The 18,742-nt window shown below is 43.5% G+C and overlaps 1 protein-coding gene across 2 annotated transcripts in view; it reads left to right on the top strand.

The window, feature by feature from the left end:
• The window catches only part of LY9 (lymphocyte antigen 9), a 46,578-nt gene that overhangs the window by 26,152 nt on the left and 1,684 nt on the right, over positions 1–18,742 (top strand). Inside the window, exons 3-9 of one of the 2 annotated variants that reach the window (XM_011236670.3) lie at positions 7,684–7,959; positions 8,462–8,791; positions 10,005–10,274; positions 11,694–11,795; positions 12,747–12,800; positions 16,077–16,357; positions 16,709–16,780. In XM_011236670.3, the coding sequence (XP_011234972.2) occupies positions 7,684–7,959; positions 8,462–8,791; positions 10,005–10,274; positions 11,694–11,795; positions 12,747–12,800; positions 16,077–16,357; positions 16,709–16,780 (1,385 nt within the window). The remainder of the gene's footprint in view (positions 1–7,683; positions 7,960–8,461; positions 8,792–10,004; positions 10,275–11,693; positions 11,796–12,746; positions 12,801–16,076; positions 16,358–16,708; positions 16,781–18,742) is intronic. The other variant, XM_011236671.3, reaches the window with a different exon arrangement.

The raw sequence follows: 18,742 nt of genomic DNA, 5'->3' as shown, positions 1-18,742 counted from the left end.
ATACTAACTCTTTATCAAATATCTTCTCCCACTCACTAGGTTGTCTTTTAGTTGTGTTGATTGTTTCTTTTGATGTGCAGAAGCTTTCTTTTTTTTTTTTTTTAAAGATTTTATTTATTTATTTGACAGAGAGAGAGACAGCCAGCGAGAGAGGGAACACAAGCAGGGGGAGTGGGAGAGGAAGAAGCAGGCTCATAGCAGAGGAGCCTGACGTTGGGCTCGATCCCACAACGCCGGGATCACGCCCTGAGCCGAAGGCAGACGCTTAACCGCTGTGCCACCCAGGTGCCCCGAAGCTTTCTTTTTCTGATGGAGTCCCAATAGTTTATTTTTGCTTTTGTTGCCCTTGCCTCAGGAGACATATCTTTAAAATGTTGCTATGGCCAGGTTAGAGAAATTACTGCCTGTGCTCTCTTCTAGGATTTTTATGGTTTCAAGTCTCACATTTAGGTCCTCAATCCATTTTGAGTTTATCTTTGTATATGGTGTAAGAAAGCGGTTCAGTTTCTTTCTTTTGCATGTAGCTTTCCAGTTTTCTTACTACCATTTGCTGATTGTCTTTTTCCCATTGCATATCCATACCTCCTTTGTCAAAGATTAATTGACCATATAATCGTGGGTTTATTTTGGGGCTCTCTATTCTGTTCCGTTTATCTACATGCCCATTTTTGTGCCAAACTATACTGCTTTGATTACTTCAGCTTTGTAGTTTATCTTGAAATCTGGTCAGGATAACTCCAGTTTTGTTCTTCTTTTTCAAGATTGCTTTGGCTATTCAAGTTTTGTGTGGTTCCCTACAAATTTTAGGATTGTTTGTTCTAGTTCTGTGAAAAATGCTGTTGGTATTTTGATAGGGATTGCATTAAATCTGCAGACTGCTTTGGGTTACATGGACATTTTAATAATATTTGTTCTTCCAATCCATGAGCATGGAATATCTTTCCATTTATTTAGGTCATCTTCAATTTCATTCATCAGTGTTTTATAGTTTTCAGAGTACGGGTCTTTCACCTCCTTTGTTAAGTTTATTGCTGACTATTTTATTATTTTTGGTGCAATTGGGTTTTTTTTGTTGTTTTTTTTTACTATGTTATGTTAGTCACCATACAGTACATCATTAGTTTTTGAGGTAGTGTTCCATGATTCGTTGTTTGCATAATTTTTGGTGCAATTGTAAATGAGATTGTTTTTCTTTTTTTTTTTTTTAAGATTTTATTTATTTATTTAACAGAGATAGGGACAGCCAGTGAGAGAGGGAACACAAGCAGGGGGAGCGGGAGAGGAAGAAGCAGGCTCATAGCGGAGGAGCCCTATGCGGGCCTTGATCCCACAACTCCTGGATCACGCCCTGAGCCGAAAGCAGACGCCCAACGACTGCGCCACACAGGCGCCCCGAGATTATTTTTCTTAATTTCTCTTTCTGCTTCTTCATTATTAGTGTATAGAAATGCAATGGATTTCTATATATTGATTTTGAATCCTGCAAATCTACTGAATTCATTTATCAGTTCTACTAGTTTTTTGGTAGAATCTTTAGGGTTTTCCATACATAGTATCAGTTTTCTATACATAGTATCATGCCATCTGCAAATAGTGAAAGTTTTACTTCTTTGCTATTTTGTTGCCTGATTGCTATGGCTAGGACACCCAGTACAATGTTGAATAAAAGTGGTGAGACTGGACATCCTTGTCTTGTTCCTGAGGTGGGAAGCTCTCAGTTTTTCAGCACTAGGTAAAATATTAGGTATGGGTTTTTTATATATGGCCTTTACTATGTTGAGTTATGGTCCCTCTAAACCTACTTTGTTGAGGATTTTTATAATGAATGGATATTGTAGTTTGTCAAATGCTTTTTCTGTATCTATTGAAATGATCAAATGGTTTTTATCCTTTCTCTTGTTGATGTAATGTACCATGTTGATTGATTTATGAATATTGTATCACCCTTGCATCCCAGGAATAAATCCCAATTGATCATGGTGAATGATTTTTTAAATGTATTTTTGGACTCAGTTTGCTAAAATTTTGTTGAGGATTTTTGCATCTATGTTCATCAGAAATATTAGCCTATAGTTTTCTTTTTTTGTAGTGTCTTTGTCTGGTTTTAGAATCAGAGTAATGCTGGCCTCATAGAATGAATTTGCAAGCTTTCTTTCATCTTCTATTTTTTTGGAATAGTTTGAGAATAATGGGCATTAACTCTTCTTTAAATGTTTGATAGAAATCATCCGTGAAGCTGTCTGGTCCCGGACTTTTATTTTTGAGGAGTTTTTTGATTATTGATTCTATTTCATTGCTGGTAGTCAGTCTGTTCAAATTTTCTATTTCTTTATGATTCAGTTTGAGAAGTTATATGTTTCTAGGAATTTATCCATTTCTTCTAGATTGTCCAGTTTGTTGGCATATAATTTTTCATAATATTCTCTTATAATCCTTTGTATTTCTGTGGTGTGAGTTGTTATTTCTCCTCTTTCATTTTCTATTTTGTTTATTTGAGTGTTCTCTCTCTCTCTCTCTCTTTCTATCCCCTTCCACCTCCCCCCCCCAGATGGGCTAAAGATTTATCAATGTTGTTGATCTTTTCTTTTTTAAAAAAAGTATTTATTTATTTATTTATTTGAGAGAGAGAGAGAGAGCACAAGCAGGGGGAGCAACAGAGGGAGAGGGAGAAGCAGGCCCTCTGCTGAGCAGGGAGCCTGACACGGGGCTCAATCCCAGGACCCCGGGATCATGACCAGGGCCCAAGGCAGACACTTAACTGACTAAGCCCCCAGTTGATTGTTGATCTTTTCAAAGAACCCTGTTGATCTTTTCAAAGAACCAGTCCCTGGTTTCATTGATCTGCTCTATTGTTTTTTTAGCTTCTGTTTCATTTATTTCTGCTCTAATATCAATTATTTCCTTCCTTCTACTGGTTTGGGGTTCTGTCTGTTCTTTTTCTAGCTTCTTTAGGTGTAAAGTTAGGTTGTTCATTTGAGATTTTTCTTGCTTCTTGAAGTAGGCCTCTATTGCTATAAATTTCTTCCTTAGAACAGCTTTTGCTGCATCCTAAAGATTTTGGACTGTTGTGTTTTTATTTTCATGTGTCTCCATGTATTTTTTAATTTCCTCTTTGACTTCTTGGTTGACCCATTCATTGTTTACTAGCATGTTATTTAACCTCCATGTATTTGTGTTCTTCCCAAATTTTTGCTTGTGATTGATTTCTAGTTTCATAGTATTGTTGTCAGAAAAGATGCATGATATGACTTTGATCTTTTTGAACTTGTCAAGACTTGTTTAGTGGCCTAGTATGTGACTTACTCTGAAGAATGTTCCATGTGCACTTGAAAAGAATATGCATTCTGCTCTTTTGGGATAGATTCATCTGGTCCAATGTGTCATTCAAAGCCATTTGTTTCCTTGTTGCTTTTCTGCTTGGATGATCTATCTATTGATGTAAGTGGGGTGTTAAAGTCCCCTGCTATTGTATTACTATCAATTACTTTTTTTACATTTGTTATTATCTGTTTTATGTATTTGGGTACTTCCATACTGGGTGCATAAACATTTACAATTGTTATAACTTCTTGTTGGATTGTACCCTTTATGATTATATAGTGTACTTCTTTGTCTCTTGTTACAGTCTTTGTTTTAGAGTTTATTCTGTCCAATACAAGTATTGCGTCCCCCGCTTTCTTTTCATTTCCACTAGCATAATAAATGCTTTTCCTTCCCTTCACTTTCAATCTGCATGTGTCTTTAGGTATGAAATGAGGCTCTTGTAGGCAGCATATAGATAGGTCTTGCTTTTTTATCCATTCTGTCACCCTATGTCTTTTGATTGGAGCTTTCAGTCCATTTACATTCAAAATAATTATTGATAAGTATGTACTTATTTTCATTTTGTTACCTGTTTATGGTTACTTTTGCAGTTCTTCTCTGTTTCTTTCTTTTCTTCCTCTCTTCTGTCATGGTTTGCTGGCTTTCTTTAGTGATATGCTTAGATTATTTTCCATTATTTCTTGCATATCTATTACTAGTTTTGATTTGTGCTTACTATTATTAGGTTTGCATATAACATCTTCTCCATAGAGCAGTAGCAGTCTATATTAAGTTGATGGTCACCTAAATTTGAACCCATTTTTTTACTCTTCTCCCTTCCACGGTTTAGGTATATGGTGTCATACTTTATATCCTTTTATTTTGTGAACCTTTTGACTTATTTCTATAGATAAACTTATTTTTACTGCTTTTGTGCTTCCTACTTTTCTAACTCCTACTTATGATCTTTCCTTTCCACTTAAAGAGTCCCCTTTAACATTTCTTTTAGGGCTGGTTTAGTAGTCATGAATTCCTTTAAATTTTGTCTGGGAAACTCTTTGTCTCTCCATCTATTCTAAATGATAGGCTTGCTGGATAGAATACTCTTGCTTGCAGGTTTTTTCTTTTCAGCACTTTGAATATATCATGATACTCCCTTCTGGCCTGCAAAGTTTCTGCTGAAAAATTAGCTCATAGCATCATGGGATCTCCCTTGTATGTAACTATTTTCTCTTGCTGCTTTTAAAATTCTCTCTTCATCACTACTTTTTGCCATTTTAATTACTATGTTTTTTGGTGTGAACCTCCTTGGGTTGACTTCTGTGGGCTCTCTGTGCCTCCTGGATCTGGATTTCTGTCTCCTTCTCAGATTCAGTAAGTAAGTTTTCAACTATTATTTCTTCAAATGAATTTTCTGCTCCCTTTTCTCTCTTCTCCTTCTGGGACCCCTATAATATGAATGTTATTACACTTGATGGTGTTGCTGAATTCCCTGAGTCTATTTTCAATTTTTATTATTTTTTTCCTCTCGCCCATTCAGCTTGATTGCTTTCCATTACTTTGTCCTCCAGGTCATTGATTCATTCTCCTGCTTCCTCTAGTCTACTTTTTATTCCATCTGTGTATTTTTTTTAAGATTTATTTATTTATTTGAGAGAGAGAGAGAGAGATCATGAGTGGGAGGGGCAGGGGGAGTAGAAAAGAGAATCTCAAGCAGACTCCATGCTGAGCCTGGAGCCCTAAGTGAGGCTCGATCTCATGACCCTGAGATTACAACCTGAGCTGAAACCAAGAGTCGGATGCTTAACCAACTGTGCCACCCAGATGCCCCTCTATCTGAGTCTTTTTAATTTCAGTTTTTGTGTTCTTCTTCTCTGCTTGGTTCTTTTTGATGTTTTCTATCTCTTTTTTAAAGTTTCACTGAGGTTCTCCACTCTTCTCAAGTCCATTGACCATTACTTTAAATTCTCCATCAGGCATATTACTTATCTCAGTTTCTTTTATCTCTGTTGCCATGAGTCTGTCCTGTTCTTTCATCTGGGACATATTCCTCTATCTCTTCGTTTTGTCTAATTCTTTGTGTCTGCTTATATGTAGTGGAAAAGTCACTTGTGTCTCCTGCTCTTGAAAGTAGTGGCCTTAGGAAGAAGAGGTCCTGGAATGCCCTGAAGTGAAATGTCTCCTGTTCACCAGAACTTGGAGCTTTAGGGGTGTTTCCTATGTATGTTGTGTATGCCCTGCTGGTGTGGCCGAGCCACTTTTGCCCTCAGTCCAGTCATCTACAATGACCGTCCTTGCTTGTTGTGGGCAGGATTTGGTCCTTGTGTTGTTAGTGGGCCAGTCTAGGGCTGCCTGGGCTTGAGTTGAGTCAGACCAGGCATTTGTCAGAGATGCAGTAGCACTGAAATACAGGGTGCTTACCTTGTTTTGTTCCCTGTGAGGCTTTCCTTGGTGAGCAGGGCCTGCATTCAGACCAGATGTCTGCCTCTAGCCCACTGCTGGGGCCACAGTTAGTCTTGGGGCGGGGGGCTAATCTTCCCTTCTCCCTGGGACAGGAGTCACTTTGGAGTGGTGCTGGTCCCTGCTGGCACTGCTTGCACACTGCCAGGTTTGTGGCACCACTTTGGATGGGCTCTGGCCAGGAGCACATTGGAGGGGGTAGGACCACAGGAGAACTCAGGGGCAGCTGGGCAGTGTTATCAAGGTTTGCCCCAGTGGGCTGAAGGAGGGGACCTATAGTAAATGGGACCCAGGCAAGCTGAATTGGAGGGGGCAAATCTGCAGAAGCAGGGGTTGGGTGGAGGGCAGGGTGTCTGGTGTTAGCAAGATTTGTGAAGGTCTGCTGTGGGAGGGGACCCGGAATGGAGGCATGGCTGGAAGGGGCATGTCTACAGGAGAATGCGGGGGTTGGGTGTGCTGTTAGCAAGTTAGGTATCGAGTGTTGGCATGGCACTGGTTCCCACAGGTGTCCCTATGGCTAGCTGGGGGGTGGAGCAGGGGAGGGAAATGATGTCCTCCAGCTCCTTTGTTCCTGGAGAAGTCTCCCAATGGTCTCTGCCCCTCCAGCACATGCTCTGAGATGAGTAAACAAATATCCCTCCCATATGTTCCAGATGTTTTTCAAACTGCTGCGTCTATGACATATATGTGGAGCTGTTTGTTGTGCTGCCCCTGTAAGGGCAGGGATTCAGTTTCCTTTCCTCCTCCCAGAGCCCAGCCAGCTGATTTTTAAAGTTCCAGGTGTTAAGCCTCGCTGATTGTAAGAACTCATGAACTTAGGCCCCTCTGGTTTTCAAAACCAAATGTTATGGGGATTCATCTTCCCTGTGTGAGAGTCTGTTTCTGTCCTTCCTCTGCACCCACACCATCCCTCCCTCCCATGGACAGTCCTGTGGGTCCATTTAGTTCCCAACTGCATCTCTGCCTTTCCTACCCTCTTTGATGCGACCTCTTCTATATATTTAGCTGTGGAGCATTTGTTCTGCCAGCCTTCAGGTCATTTTCTGGGTTATTTACATTGATGTGGGTGCTACCTAGTTGTATCCATGGGACAAGTGAGCTCAGGGTCTTTCTACTCTGCCATCTTCCCCAGAAATCCAATATATTATTAAATTTTTAAAGGGTTCAGGACAGTATATACATATATAGTATACTATCATATATGTACCTATACCTAGAATATTTCTAGAAAGATAACAAGAAATTCATAACAGTAATTCCTGGGGAGAGGAAATAAGTAGCTGGGGACAAGAAAGCTTGCTTTTTTAATTATGTACACTTTTTTGTATCTTTTCAATTTTAGGTATTACCAATTCCCCCCAAAAAACAAACTTAAATACACACACACACACACACACACACACACACTGTGGATAGAGGAAATGGAACAAAAGGGAAAGAAAGGACCAGGAAGAAGGTCTGGAAGCACAATGGTCATACATTCAGAATGAAAGGCAAAAGCAACTCAAATTCTAGAGGCAGAGCTCCCTGCTCCACAGTGTTGGGGGCTGACTAATTTATCCATTTATTCCCCAGACATTCAAGAGAGACTTTCATGGGCCAGTCAGGTGTTAGATATTCAGGCACAGGCATTGGCCCTGTCCTCAAGTAGTTCATATACTGATGGGGAGAGAGAGGAGTAATCAGACTAGTGTCATGTTGAGTCATGGAGATAACACCTACACAGGATTTATGGAAGCGTGGAAGAGAGGCACTCAGTCTAGGCTGCGGTGGGAAACTAAGAGAAAACTTCCCCTGGAACAGGTATTCCGGCTTCTTTCTTCTGTCCCTAGGTCTTCTATCATCACCACCTTCTTCTCTCAGCCCTTTCCTGCTGCAGAAGGGATCTGAGTAATCTCCTCATTGCTGTTGTCCCTACAGAGCAGGTGCCAGAGCCTCAAGTCATCATGAAGTCTGTGAACATGTCTGATAATGGCTCCTGTAACATTACCTTGATTTGCTTTGTGGAGAGGGCAGGGACAAGTACTTTGTACAGCTGGACCCCGAGGGACGCCCATGCTTCTGAATCCCATGAGGGCTCCACTTTCATCATCCACTGGAGGCTGTGTGACCCAGACCTGCCATACACCTGCACAGCCAGGAACCCCGTCAGCCAGAACACCTCCAGCCCCATCTCTGCCCGGCAGTTCTGTACAGGTACAGGCTCCCCTTAGGCCCTCCAGAGGATCCCAGAAATGGTCTGAGCAGCCATGGAGTCTAAACTGCCAGGGTTCTGGCAGGACACAGATAGAGTGGGGAAGAAAACAGGCTTGAAGAACTCTTGTTCTCTACCCTCTGGGGCCTGAGAGAGACTGGCAGGGCACTTGGAAACTCCCAGGGAACTGTGAAACTCTAGGGTAGAGTGAGGGAAGGGAAGAGGATATGGATGAAGAGATCTAGTTTGTTCTTTGTTTGGGTGGAGGTATCCCCCGAGGTCTCCTCAGAAGGACAGGGAGGGCAAGAAAGGCCTGAGTATGAAAAAGGCAGATCCAGGTGTATATCTGACCATGACAAGTGCTCAGCAGGGATGCCCCATCAGAGGAAGGGAAAAGGGGTGTGGGCAGGGGAGCCTATGGGGCTTCAATCTCCTTCAGGCAGGCTGAGGGTTAAGGGAAGAGAACCAATGACTAAAGCCACAATGTCTTATCTCTGACTGCAGCTCCAGGAGCCTCCAGAGGAGAGTCAATGGGGGAGATGGTGGTGGGGATCTTGGGGGAGTCGGTCACCCTGCCTCTAACACTCTCGGCCAATCACTCCGGAGAGAACGCCGTCTGGACGTTTAACACATCTATTATCAGCAAAGAGCAAAAAGAAGCAGCAACAGCTGACCTATTCATTAAGTTCAAGGATCCCAACAAGAACTCCAGCCAAGACTACTCCCTGATCATTGGCCAGCTAAAGATGGAGAATGCTGGCCACTACTATGCCTATGTGTGCTCAAAGGCCTCCAGAGTCATCAGCACAAAACATGTCACCCTGCTTGTCTACGGTGAGTTTCTGAGCAGAGCGCTCATGATCAGATTCCTTCCCTGAGGTATTTCTCCTCTTTGCTGCTTTCCCTGCCTCCCACCTACCAAAATGCCTCAGATCACTAGGACAGCTATTGAGTTCAGACCAGTCAACTCACAGGAGGAAGAATTTCCAACCAGCAGCTAGGCAAAATCCACCTGCCAAGGTCCCCCTTCTGCTGGGCTTCCAGTTATGGTCTCCGCCATCCAACCTTCAGTACTTGCCCCTGTCCTCTGCATTGCTTGTCAGGTGGGTCTCAGAACTCTACAACCTGCATTTCTATAGAATATTTTCATTTTGAATAAGGGCACAGCTGGCTGGAGTGGACTCAGAGAAGACTGAGGAGAAAGCCTTTAGTGTCTAAAGAGCCTATGATCCCCACAAGGGACGGCTGCTTGGCTTTCCCAAGTGTGAAGGACAGAACTTGCAGTCTTGCTCCTCAGGCTTGGGCCTCACAGGAGCTTGGCTTGACCGTTGGGTTTAGATTTGCCAGCTGTTTCACTTGTGCCATCCAGACGTAGTCATCACATCCCCTGATTGGGTTTGTTGGTGTCTAAGTACCCGTGAAGAATCACCACGCATGGTCCTGTTAAAATATGCTGGAAGTCAGCTAGTCCACATCTATAGCATACTGTGACTCAACTATTAGAAAGAGGCAAGAAGATTAAGTAAAAATAGTAATAAATTGGGAATAACTGGCACCAATGTGATATTTCCTTTGAAGTTGCTAACATTTATTGAGCACTAACTCCATGTCGGCGCTGCACTCACCCCTTTACGCTTTTTCTCCTGAGTAAAAAACTTAGATGATGGAACCTCACCCTGAAAGCCTTCAAGAGTCTTCAAAGCACATGGAACATTGTACTTACCTGTGTTGATGGGTTTGCTAGTTCTTCACAGGGTACTGTATAGAATGATGTGATATCTTTCTTTTTCCAGTTTTCATTAACTCCTTTATTTAACGTCTGAGCATCAAAGACCCAAAGAGGTGAAGTGACATGTCTGAGATTTCATGGCTACCAAGAGAAAGGCCAGGTACACTTCAAAATGCCTGTGACTTCTGGAGGCATTTCTCAGCCCTAATGCAGTTCCAACCCCCAACTTCACGAATGTATTCTGAATGAGTGAAGACATGGTGACTGCCCAGCAGGCAGGCCTGACTCTGCATTAGGACTGTCTTTCTCCTCACACAGGGAGATTGAAGAAGCCAAAAATTACCTGGCATCCTGGGCTTGCTGAGGACGGTATCTGCAGGTTCAGCCTGACATGCTCAGTGGAGGACAGTGGACACAACGTGACGTATAGATGGACCCCCCTACCGAAAGGAACCGTCGAGTCCCAAGGGGGACCTCACCTCAATGTCTCTTGGACAAGTGGTGAAAATCATCCCAACTTCACGTGCATCGCAAGCAACCCTGTCAGCAACAGCTCCCAGCAGTTTCTTTCCGGCGACATCTGTCCAGGTTACCCTTTATGTCTGCTCAGCCAGACCTCAGGGCCTTGGATGCCTGGATCCAAGTGCTTGCATTTTGAATGGTTCTTTAAGAAGTGCAGTGAGGGAGTGTGGGCAAGAGTACTTTAGAGTAGCACATTCCAATAGAAATACAATGCGAATCACACATGTGATTTACCCTTTCTAATAGCCACAATAGGTAAAGCAAAAAGAAACAGCAAAACTAACTTTAATAATATGTTTTATTTAACCCACTAAGTCCAAAATATCACCATTTTGGATTGTATTCAATACAACTATCCTTGAGATAATTTACATTCCATGTTGTACTAAGTTGTTGGAAATCCAGTATGTATTTTACACTAACAGCACATCTCAATTCAGATGCCAAATTTCCAAAGGAAGTACTTGATCTGTATTCAGAGTTCATAAAAGTTACAGTTGAAAAAAATAGATTTACATATCCAAGTTGTTCCAAACCTACTGATCAGTTTTCCAATAAGAAACTGAATCACCATATTTCAATTTCAGTTTCAATTTTTTTAAATTAAATTAAACAAGCAATTTAATTCTTCCACCGGCCACATTACAGGGGCTCATACCATGGCTCATACCACAGCTCGTGGCTACCATACTTGGGCAGCACAGTGTTGGAAGTTAGTGGAGATGAGTTGATAGAAACTGACGGGTGAAGGAATGTAGACCACAAAGGAACACAGACTGTGAGTGGAAGCTAGAAAGTGGCTCTTACTAGAGCCTAGTAGCTCTTACTAGATGCCAGGCACTATTCAAGGTCCTTGTGCGTTTTAACACAATCAACTTCACAATAATCCTACACAGCAAATACTCTTACTACTCTCCATTACACAAAGACACTGAGACTCAGAAAAGATAAGGGACTTGCCCAAGATCACAGAGCAAAAGCATGATTAGAATCTTGAGTTCTGTGCTCTGTTCTGCTCTAGAAGGAAGTAGAAAAAAGGAAGGTTTACCTAGGATGTGACAATGCCAGGTCGGGCTGACAGATGGATTTAGAGCCCTATTAAGTGGAAATCTTAACTCTGTCTTGAGCCTAGAACTGCCCTTACACCATTTACAGAGAGGAGCAGTGTAGTGTGATGGATAAGGGTGTCTTAGGATCAGGCAGCCTACATTCACACCCTGTTTAGGTATTTAAAACTCTGTGACCCTGGGCAAGGCATAAATCTCTCTACATAGCGACGGTGTCTGCCTGAAGTACTGCTATAGCTTCAGCCCAGAGCAATGCCTGCTCAAGAAATAGTTGTAGAATGAATGAATGAAAAGGAATATTTTCTGCAATAGCATGAAATTTTAAGAGGCAGGTAGGATGGCCATTATGCTTTGTCCATTGTTTGGTCCAATCTCCTTGTCATTATTTATATTAATATCGTTCATTTCCTCTTCAAAGGTCCTAAGGGAAACACAGAGCTTTTCATTGTGCTCCTCGTGACGGTTTTCATCCCCTGCATTGCGGTCTTCATCTGGTGCATTTGGAAGCGAAAAAGACTGTGTGGGTTTCTGAGATTATTGGCACCTGCCAACACTAGACCATATCCCTGTGACCTTTGGAGGCTCGTCTACCCTCTCATGATCCCCTCCTATTCCTTCTCTCCCAAAAGTTCATTTCTTCTCAGAGTGACGGTGGGGAGATCTATCAGTTGGGACTCTAAATTTAGTTACAAATCATTGAAACCTGGCTCAAAATACCTTTAAAAGGGGGGACGGTGCAGGAGGTATGATTTATTATTCTGGGACTCACATAATCTGTGGGGAAGACAGGGAAGGCACTGGCCTTCCATCTGGCCTTACGGACAAATGTCACCAGAGACTCAAAAATCACCAGAGCCTTCCATCTCTCACCCTTAGTTTTCACTTTGAGCTGAGGGACAGGGGTGCGGGTGGGGTGTGCCACAACACAGCAATTGGTAGCTCCAAGCTCACACCTATTAAGAGAGATGCCACCAGGAAGAGAAATAAGATGTTTCCCCCCACCTCCAACTCGAAAGATCTCTAATTGGCACAGCCTTGGGTCATGCGACCATTGCTAGGACCAATCAATCATTGTGGCCAACTGGATTAGCTATTATGATAGGCAGCTCCCTCGAAATTTCATATTGCAGGGGAAATGGACTAGTTCCCAGAAAGAGCATATTAGGTTAGGACACATAGGATCCCTGGAACAATTCCTGCAAGACGGCAAACCAATCTGACAAGTGGTTACCACAGAGGGGGCAGAGGGATGGCAGGAGAGTCCAGGGCCCTCTCCTCAGTTGAAGATGACCTTAGGACGCTGGTCACCCTCTCCCATGGGCTCCTACTCACCTCAGGGTTCACCTCCTCCCTCGTGCCTTTGTCTTGTCTTTGTCCCTGGAAATCTATCCCCAACTCCTTTGACACTCAGAATCAGACACCTCCCTCCTCGCAGACCTATTGGTAAACCTTCTCTACCTTGGTTTGTCAGGTTCAGTCCCAGCCTCCAGCTCCAGCCGCGCTGACACGCCAGCGGATGCACCAGGTAATATCATCAGTGACACGGGCTGTGGGGTCCCCGGGCCAGATGGAAACTCCTATGTATTCAGTGTGGTCTGCCAATCCGCAACATGAGCATCCCCTGGGAGCTTGCTAGAAATGCAAATTGGGGCACCACCCCAGATACTGAACTCTAGCCTGCATCTTAAGGTGAATCATAAGTCTGTTAAAGTTTGAGAAGTAATGTGGCTTGGAGAAGGAAGGTGGTTTGGGAACAGAAACCACAACCAGGATGGACTCTGGAAAGATGGTACCAGAGCTAGAAGAGGCAACCTATTCTCTGGGGTCTCCAAGGTTCCTCCGGCATTATCATCACTTAAATGTGGTGTCCAATGAGGATGGCGTTATTTTCCTCATTCCGAGAATGGAGGAACAAAGGCCACATAGAATGGTAAAAATCTGTGGTAGGAGCAAAACTAAAACCTAATTAAAATGAAAACCCATGAGACTGTCTGGGACAACTGTTACCCAAGGTCATCACTGAGGCAGTGGTTTCCCGATTTTTGAAAAAGCTAAGGAATGCTTTCTTCAAACAAAATACCGTGCAACACCCCAATTGCACAAAGTGTGCAAAAGTGGAACTGTCCTGATGGGTGTTGGAGTGGTGAGCTGAGATGCCTGCATCTTACCACCCCCCTTCCCATGGCTCAGTATCCTCAATGACCACCCTGAACTCTAAGCTCTGGGGTTCTAAGGAATCCCCAAACTCCACCTGCTGAGACAAACCCTGCTTTAAAAATCCCACGTAACCTTTCATGGAGGAGATCCCCTAAAGAGATGGAACAGGAGGTGTTGGGTGGGATGCTGGTGGCTCAAGTCACCCAACAGTGCAGGCTTTTCTGATGGGAAAGTGTAACCAAGAGAAAGGGAGCAAGAAGTGGGAATAAGGCTAAGTGTGAAGCTTCCTACCAGCTCCCTCCTCACACCTGGGGCAGACCCTCGTCTCGCCCAGCCTGTGCCCTTGTTCCTTGGTGCTCCGGGCACAGGAGGAAGAGTAAGGAAGTGTCGGGGACACCTCCGTCACCTCTGCTCTTCCTCCCTCCCCAGCACCTTTCTTTCCTCAGCTCCCAAGGTCTGCTTCTTTAACCTCCCCACCATCTCTCCAAAGTCTCCTCTTCTCTATTATCTTCTGTCACTACCGAGGTTCGTTGTGTCACAAATTTTTTGTTTATTGAATAGGATTTTTTAATTGAAAAGTCATAGATCCACATGGTATACAATTAAATCTTCTTCCAAATCCCAATATCCTGGTCTCTCCCCCCAGAGGCCTTCATCGTTAAGATGCATTTCTAAATCCTTTCGGGGTCTTTAATGCATTTATGGTCGTTAAATATATCTGTGCATGTGTGTGTGTTTATGTGTGTGTGTGTGTGTGGGTGGGTGGGTGTCTTTCTTTTAATTACACATACGGGAACAATCTATAGCATTTTCTTGAACCTTGCTTTTTTAATTTAAGAGAATATCCTAGTAGTATTAACATATGTAAGACTGACTCCCATTTATTCCATCCTAAAGATGTGCCTTAATTTATTTAACCACTCCTCATTAACAGACAATCCCATGCCTTGTTCATTCTTCCCTAAATAGTATAATAATTTCCTAACTGGACATTCCTTCTCCAGAGTTCCTCTTTTCTATCCCTTCCGCTCATCATTTTGCAAAGCTCAACTCTGACTGCTCTAAAACCATCAATGGCTCCTCATGGCCTTTGTTTGTTACTCAAAAGGCAATAAAACCTAGGGGCCAAGTGTATATGTTCTGAGACCAGAGAGTCCTGTGTTCAAATCTTGATTATGCTCATTAGTGAATCTTGGGCAATTCAATCTCTATGCATCAGTTTCCTTACCTTGCAAAATAAATGCTCCCACTTCTTAGAGTTGCTGTGAGTACTTAGTGGGTCAGTGCCAACAGTGTGCACTCAGTTAGTGGTAATTACTGTTACATTCTCATTCCGTATTTAGCCAGACCACCCTTTACCTACTTTTTTCCTATGCAAAGCCCATAGGGAGTAGTTTTGAGTATTAGTTAAGAACATCGGGGTGGGGGGCGGGGAGAACATCAGGGACAAGGTTTCCAGCTTTCAAATCCTGACCTTACCACTTACTCAGGCAAATATATGCTACAGTTTCCTCATCTGCAAAAAAATAAATATAGTTTTGTCTTATGGGGTTTCATGCAGATTGAATAAGTTTATTAATGAAAAGTGTTTAGAATGGTGTCTGATACATATTAGGCACTTGGTAAATGTGAGCCACTATTTTTTTTTAAGATTTTATTTATATACTGACAGAGAGAGACAGCAAGAGAGGGAACACAACCAGAGGGAGTGGGAAAGGGAGAAGCAGGCTTCCCGCCAAGCAGGGAGCCCGATGTGGGGCTCGATCCCAGGACCCTGGGATCATGACCTGAGCCGAAGGCAGATGCTTAACGGCTGAGCCACCCAAGCGCCCCTAAGTGTGAGCCATTATTATTCTACACTCAGACCAAATGGGCTGCTTGATGTGCCCCCAAAGGCAGCTAGACATGCACCTGGTTTGCCAACCACTTGTTCAATACAGGCACCCATTCTGATGATCTTACACCCAGTCCATTGCACCTGTTAAATATTTTGAATACCATCTTTTTCTAAAAAAAAGAATATTTCACACCTGCCCTTAATCATGCTGCTTCTTCAACCAAGAATAGACTGTCACTCGTCAAAACCCTGCTCCTCTGTTGAGGCCCACCTCGATCCTACCACCTCCATGAGTTCTTCTCTGCTTCCTAACCAGAGACTATGTCCTCACATTTTCCTTCCATTTTTCATGTCACCCTTGCCAGAGCTGGGCTTCCATTCGTTGATTTCTGTGTGGATCTGACCCCCCCGCTAGACAATGTCCTCCTTCAAGAGCAGATCTAATGACCTTTGTGTTTTCCCAGAGTACACATCATGGCAGTTAGGGTGGCTTAGCCAACAGATCCAGGTCAGCTCACTGAGCGTTGCTAAGTCCGTCCCGTGTCACACTCCATGAATGTTTACCGAGTGGAAATGAGTGAATGTTTGAAAAGAAGGGAGAAAGGAGAGTGGAATAGAGTCCCCTGTGGGCAGACAGGAGAACAACCTCTCCTCCAGTTCTTTAGGCCTCACCTGGAGTAGAAATCAGAGCAGGTTGGATCCTTGCACAACACAAGAAGGAGATGGGGACTGGCACACATTTTACCACCTGCACAATGTGTTCAAAACTCACTGCTGAACACACACTGTACAATATGTTCTCCCAAGGGTGTCAGAAGCTGGACACTTTCCCTAAGACTGCCAAGCAACAGCATAGGCCCACCCCCAACAGCATCTCTGACAGCAGTGAAACAACAGAGAAGGACCAGGAGAGAACTGACACACCCAAGGCTGGAAGACACCAGGAGAATGACTTGCTCTCTCAGGAGGGCACTGGATCTGACTCAGCATCTGAGGAGCAAGCAGAATATGAACTCATCACCCCAGAAAGCATGGTGCCCGCATCTGCAGACCACACAGTGTATACACAAGTATTCTTCAACTTGCAGGTGAGCTCTTTTGATCAGTACACCTTCCTTCCTCCACCGCTTCTAGCACCATTCAATATCCTGGATAACCGGTCCCTCCAAACCAGGGGCCAGGACCAGCAGCACATGGACAGATAATTGTGGCTCTATCCATGTTTACCGAACCCCGGGGTCCCTTGGAGTGAAGGAGCTCACCCTCAGCTCCTGATCTTGAGCCATTGATAAGGGAGGTGTGAGCAACCAGAAGCACCCTAAGGCAGCCACCACCCTGTGTGTGAAGCCTAAACCTGGTGGGGTGTCCCCTCTCCTTCAGGGCTGACCGTGAAGCTCTCATCTGATGATTATGGATAGTCTGACATTGGTCTGTTACAGGGAAAGACCCCAGTTCCTGAGCAGAAGGAGAGTTCAACCACAATCTACAGCAGCCTACAGACACCTCGGAAGGTAAAAACAATCTTCTCTGTTTCCCGAGGCTCCTAAAGCAAGGAACTATTGTGCAGACCATTTTAACTGCAAGTCCTAGATCCCCATGGTGAAGGCGCTTCGGTTCTCTCCACTGTACATTCTCCTGACACACTCCATGGTCAACAGAGATGCTTAAACAAATATTTCTGATTCACATCTGTTTGGCCAAAGGCTAAACATTTCTAATTGATTTAGTAATGTTTTATACTGATTATTCTTAACACTGGCCCAAATGAGAAACTGTAAACACAAATACTGTATGATCTATGTATATTTCTAAGTCTTCTTCGAACCCTAATCTTAATCCACCAAAATGGCAGTTTCCCAAAACAATTGGAAATCAACCAATAGTCCAATGTCAAGATTTTTTGGAAAATGTGTTATTAACTACAACACATTGGTTTTATTGTGATGTTAAAAGATCCCTTAATGGTAGAATTTACCATTAAATAATAATAATAAGTAACTTTCACATCAAATTTATAAAACATTGACAAACATATTCTCATGTGATCCTTAAGACACTTCTACAAACATGCTGTCATCCACATTTTCTAACAAAAGAAGCTGAGATTCACAGAAGCTAATTTTGCCTAAGGTCACACTGACAGTAGTTGGACTTTTGGTATTAAAAACCAGAAAGAGGGGTGCGTGGGTGGCTCAGTTGGTTAAACATCAGCCTTCAGCTCAGGTCATGATCCCAGGGTCCTGGGATCAAGCCCGGCATCAGGCTCCCTGCTCAGCGGCAAGCCTGCTTCTCCCTCTCCCCCTGCCGCTCCCCCTGCTTGTGCTCTCTCTCGCTCTGTCAAATAAATAAAATCTTTAAAAAATATAAAAATACAAGGCACCTGGGTGGCTCAGTCGGTTAAGCATCTGCCTTCTGCTCAGGTCATGATCTCAGGGTCCTGAGATTGAGCCCCAAGTCGGGATCCCTCCTCAGTGGGGAGTCTGCTTCTCCCTCCCCCTCTCCCTCTGCCCATCCTTTTTTTTTTAAAGATTTTATTTTATTTATTTGACAGAGATAGAGACAGCCAGTGAGAGAGGGAACACAAGCAGGGGGAGTGGGAGAGGAGGAAGCAGGCTCATAGCGGAGGAGCCTGATGTGGGGCTCGATCCCAGAACTCCGGGATCACGCCCTGAGCCAAAGGCAGACGCTTAACGACTGAGCCACCCAGGCGCCCCTCCCTCTGCCCCTCCTGACCCAGCTCGTGCTCTCTCTCTCTCTCAAATAAATAAAATCTTTAAAATATATATATACATACATATATATACACATATACATGTAAAATAAAAACTATAAAGAGTTTTAAAATAATCTTGAATAATCTTAACCAATTAACCTTGACCTGAAACTAGCTGCCTGCTCTGCTTTCACTTCCCTGACAACATTGGGTTAATATACACTTTTGTTTTCAAATCTCCCCCTGAATTCCCTCCCTGTTTTTCCTCCTTGCTTTAACATGCTCAAACAAAACTTTTTTAAAGATTTGTTTACTTATTTTAGAGGGGAGGGATGGCAGAGGGAGAAAGAGAATCTCAAGCAGACTCCCCGCTGAGCACGGGGCCAGACACAGGGCTCCATCTCGCCACCCTGAGATCATGACCTGAGCCAAAATCAAGAGTCAGATGCTTAACCGACTGAGCCACCCGGGCACCCCCAAACAAGATTTTTAATAAGAAAAACTCTCATAGTTTTTCAGTTATGCTGCTTCTCTGTGATTGATGAATCAATCAATAGATATTTATTGAACATCTTTTGTTCGCCCAGAACTAGGCTGAGTGCTATGGGGATTGAGATACGTTTAAGGCACTATCCTTAACCTTGGAGATCTTACTGGCTTTCTGTGGAGGAGGAGTGGAGCCAACTGAATCACCTGGAAGGGAAATGAAAACATTCTACACACTACCCGTTAGGTGTGCAGTTCCTAAGAGTTTTCCAGA

This window comes from Ailuropoda melanoleuca, chromosome 8 (genome assembly GCF_002007445.2).
Source record: "Ailuropoda melanoleuca isolate Jingjing chromosome 8, ASM200744v2, whole genome shotgun sequence".
Lineage (NCBI taxonomy): Eukaryota > Metazoa > Chordata > Mammalia > Carnivora > Ursidae > Ailuropoda > Ailuropoda melanoleuca.
The sequence above is the reverse complement of the archived record's forward strand: the minus strand, read 5'-3'. Positions and strand labels throughout refer to the sequence as shown.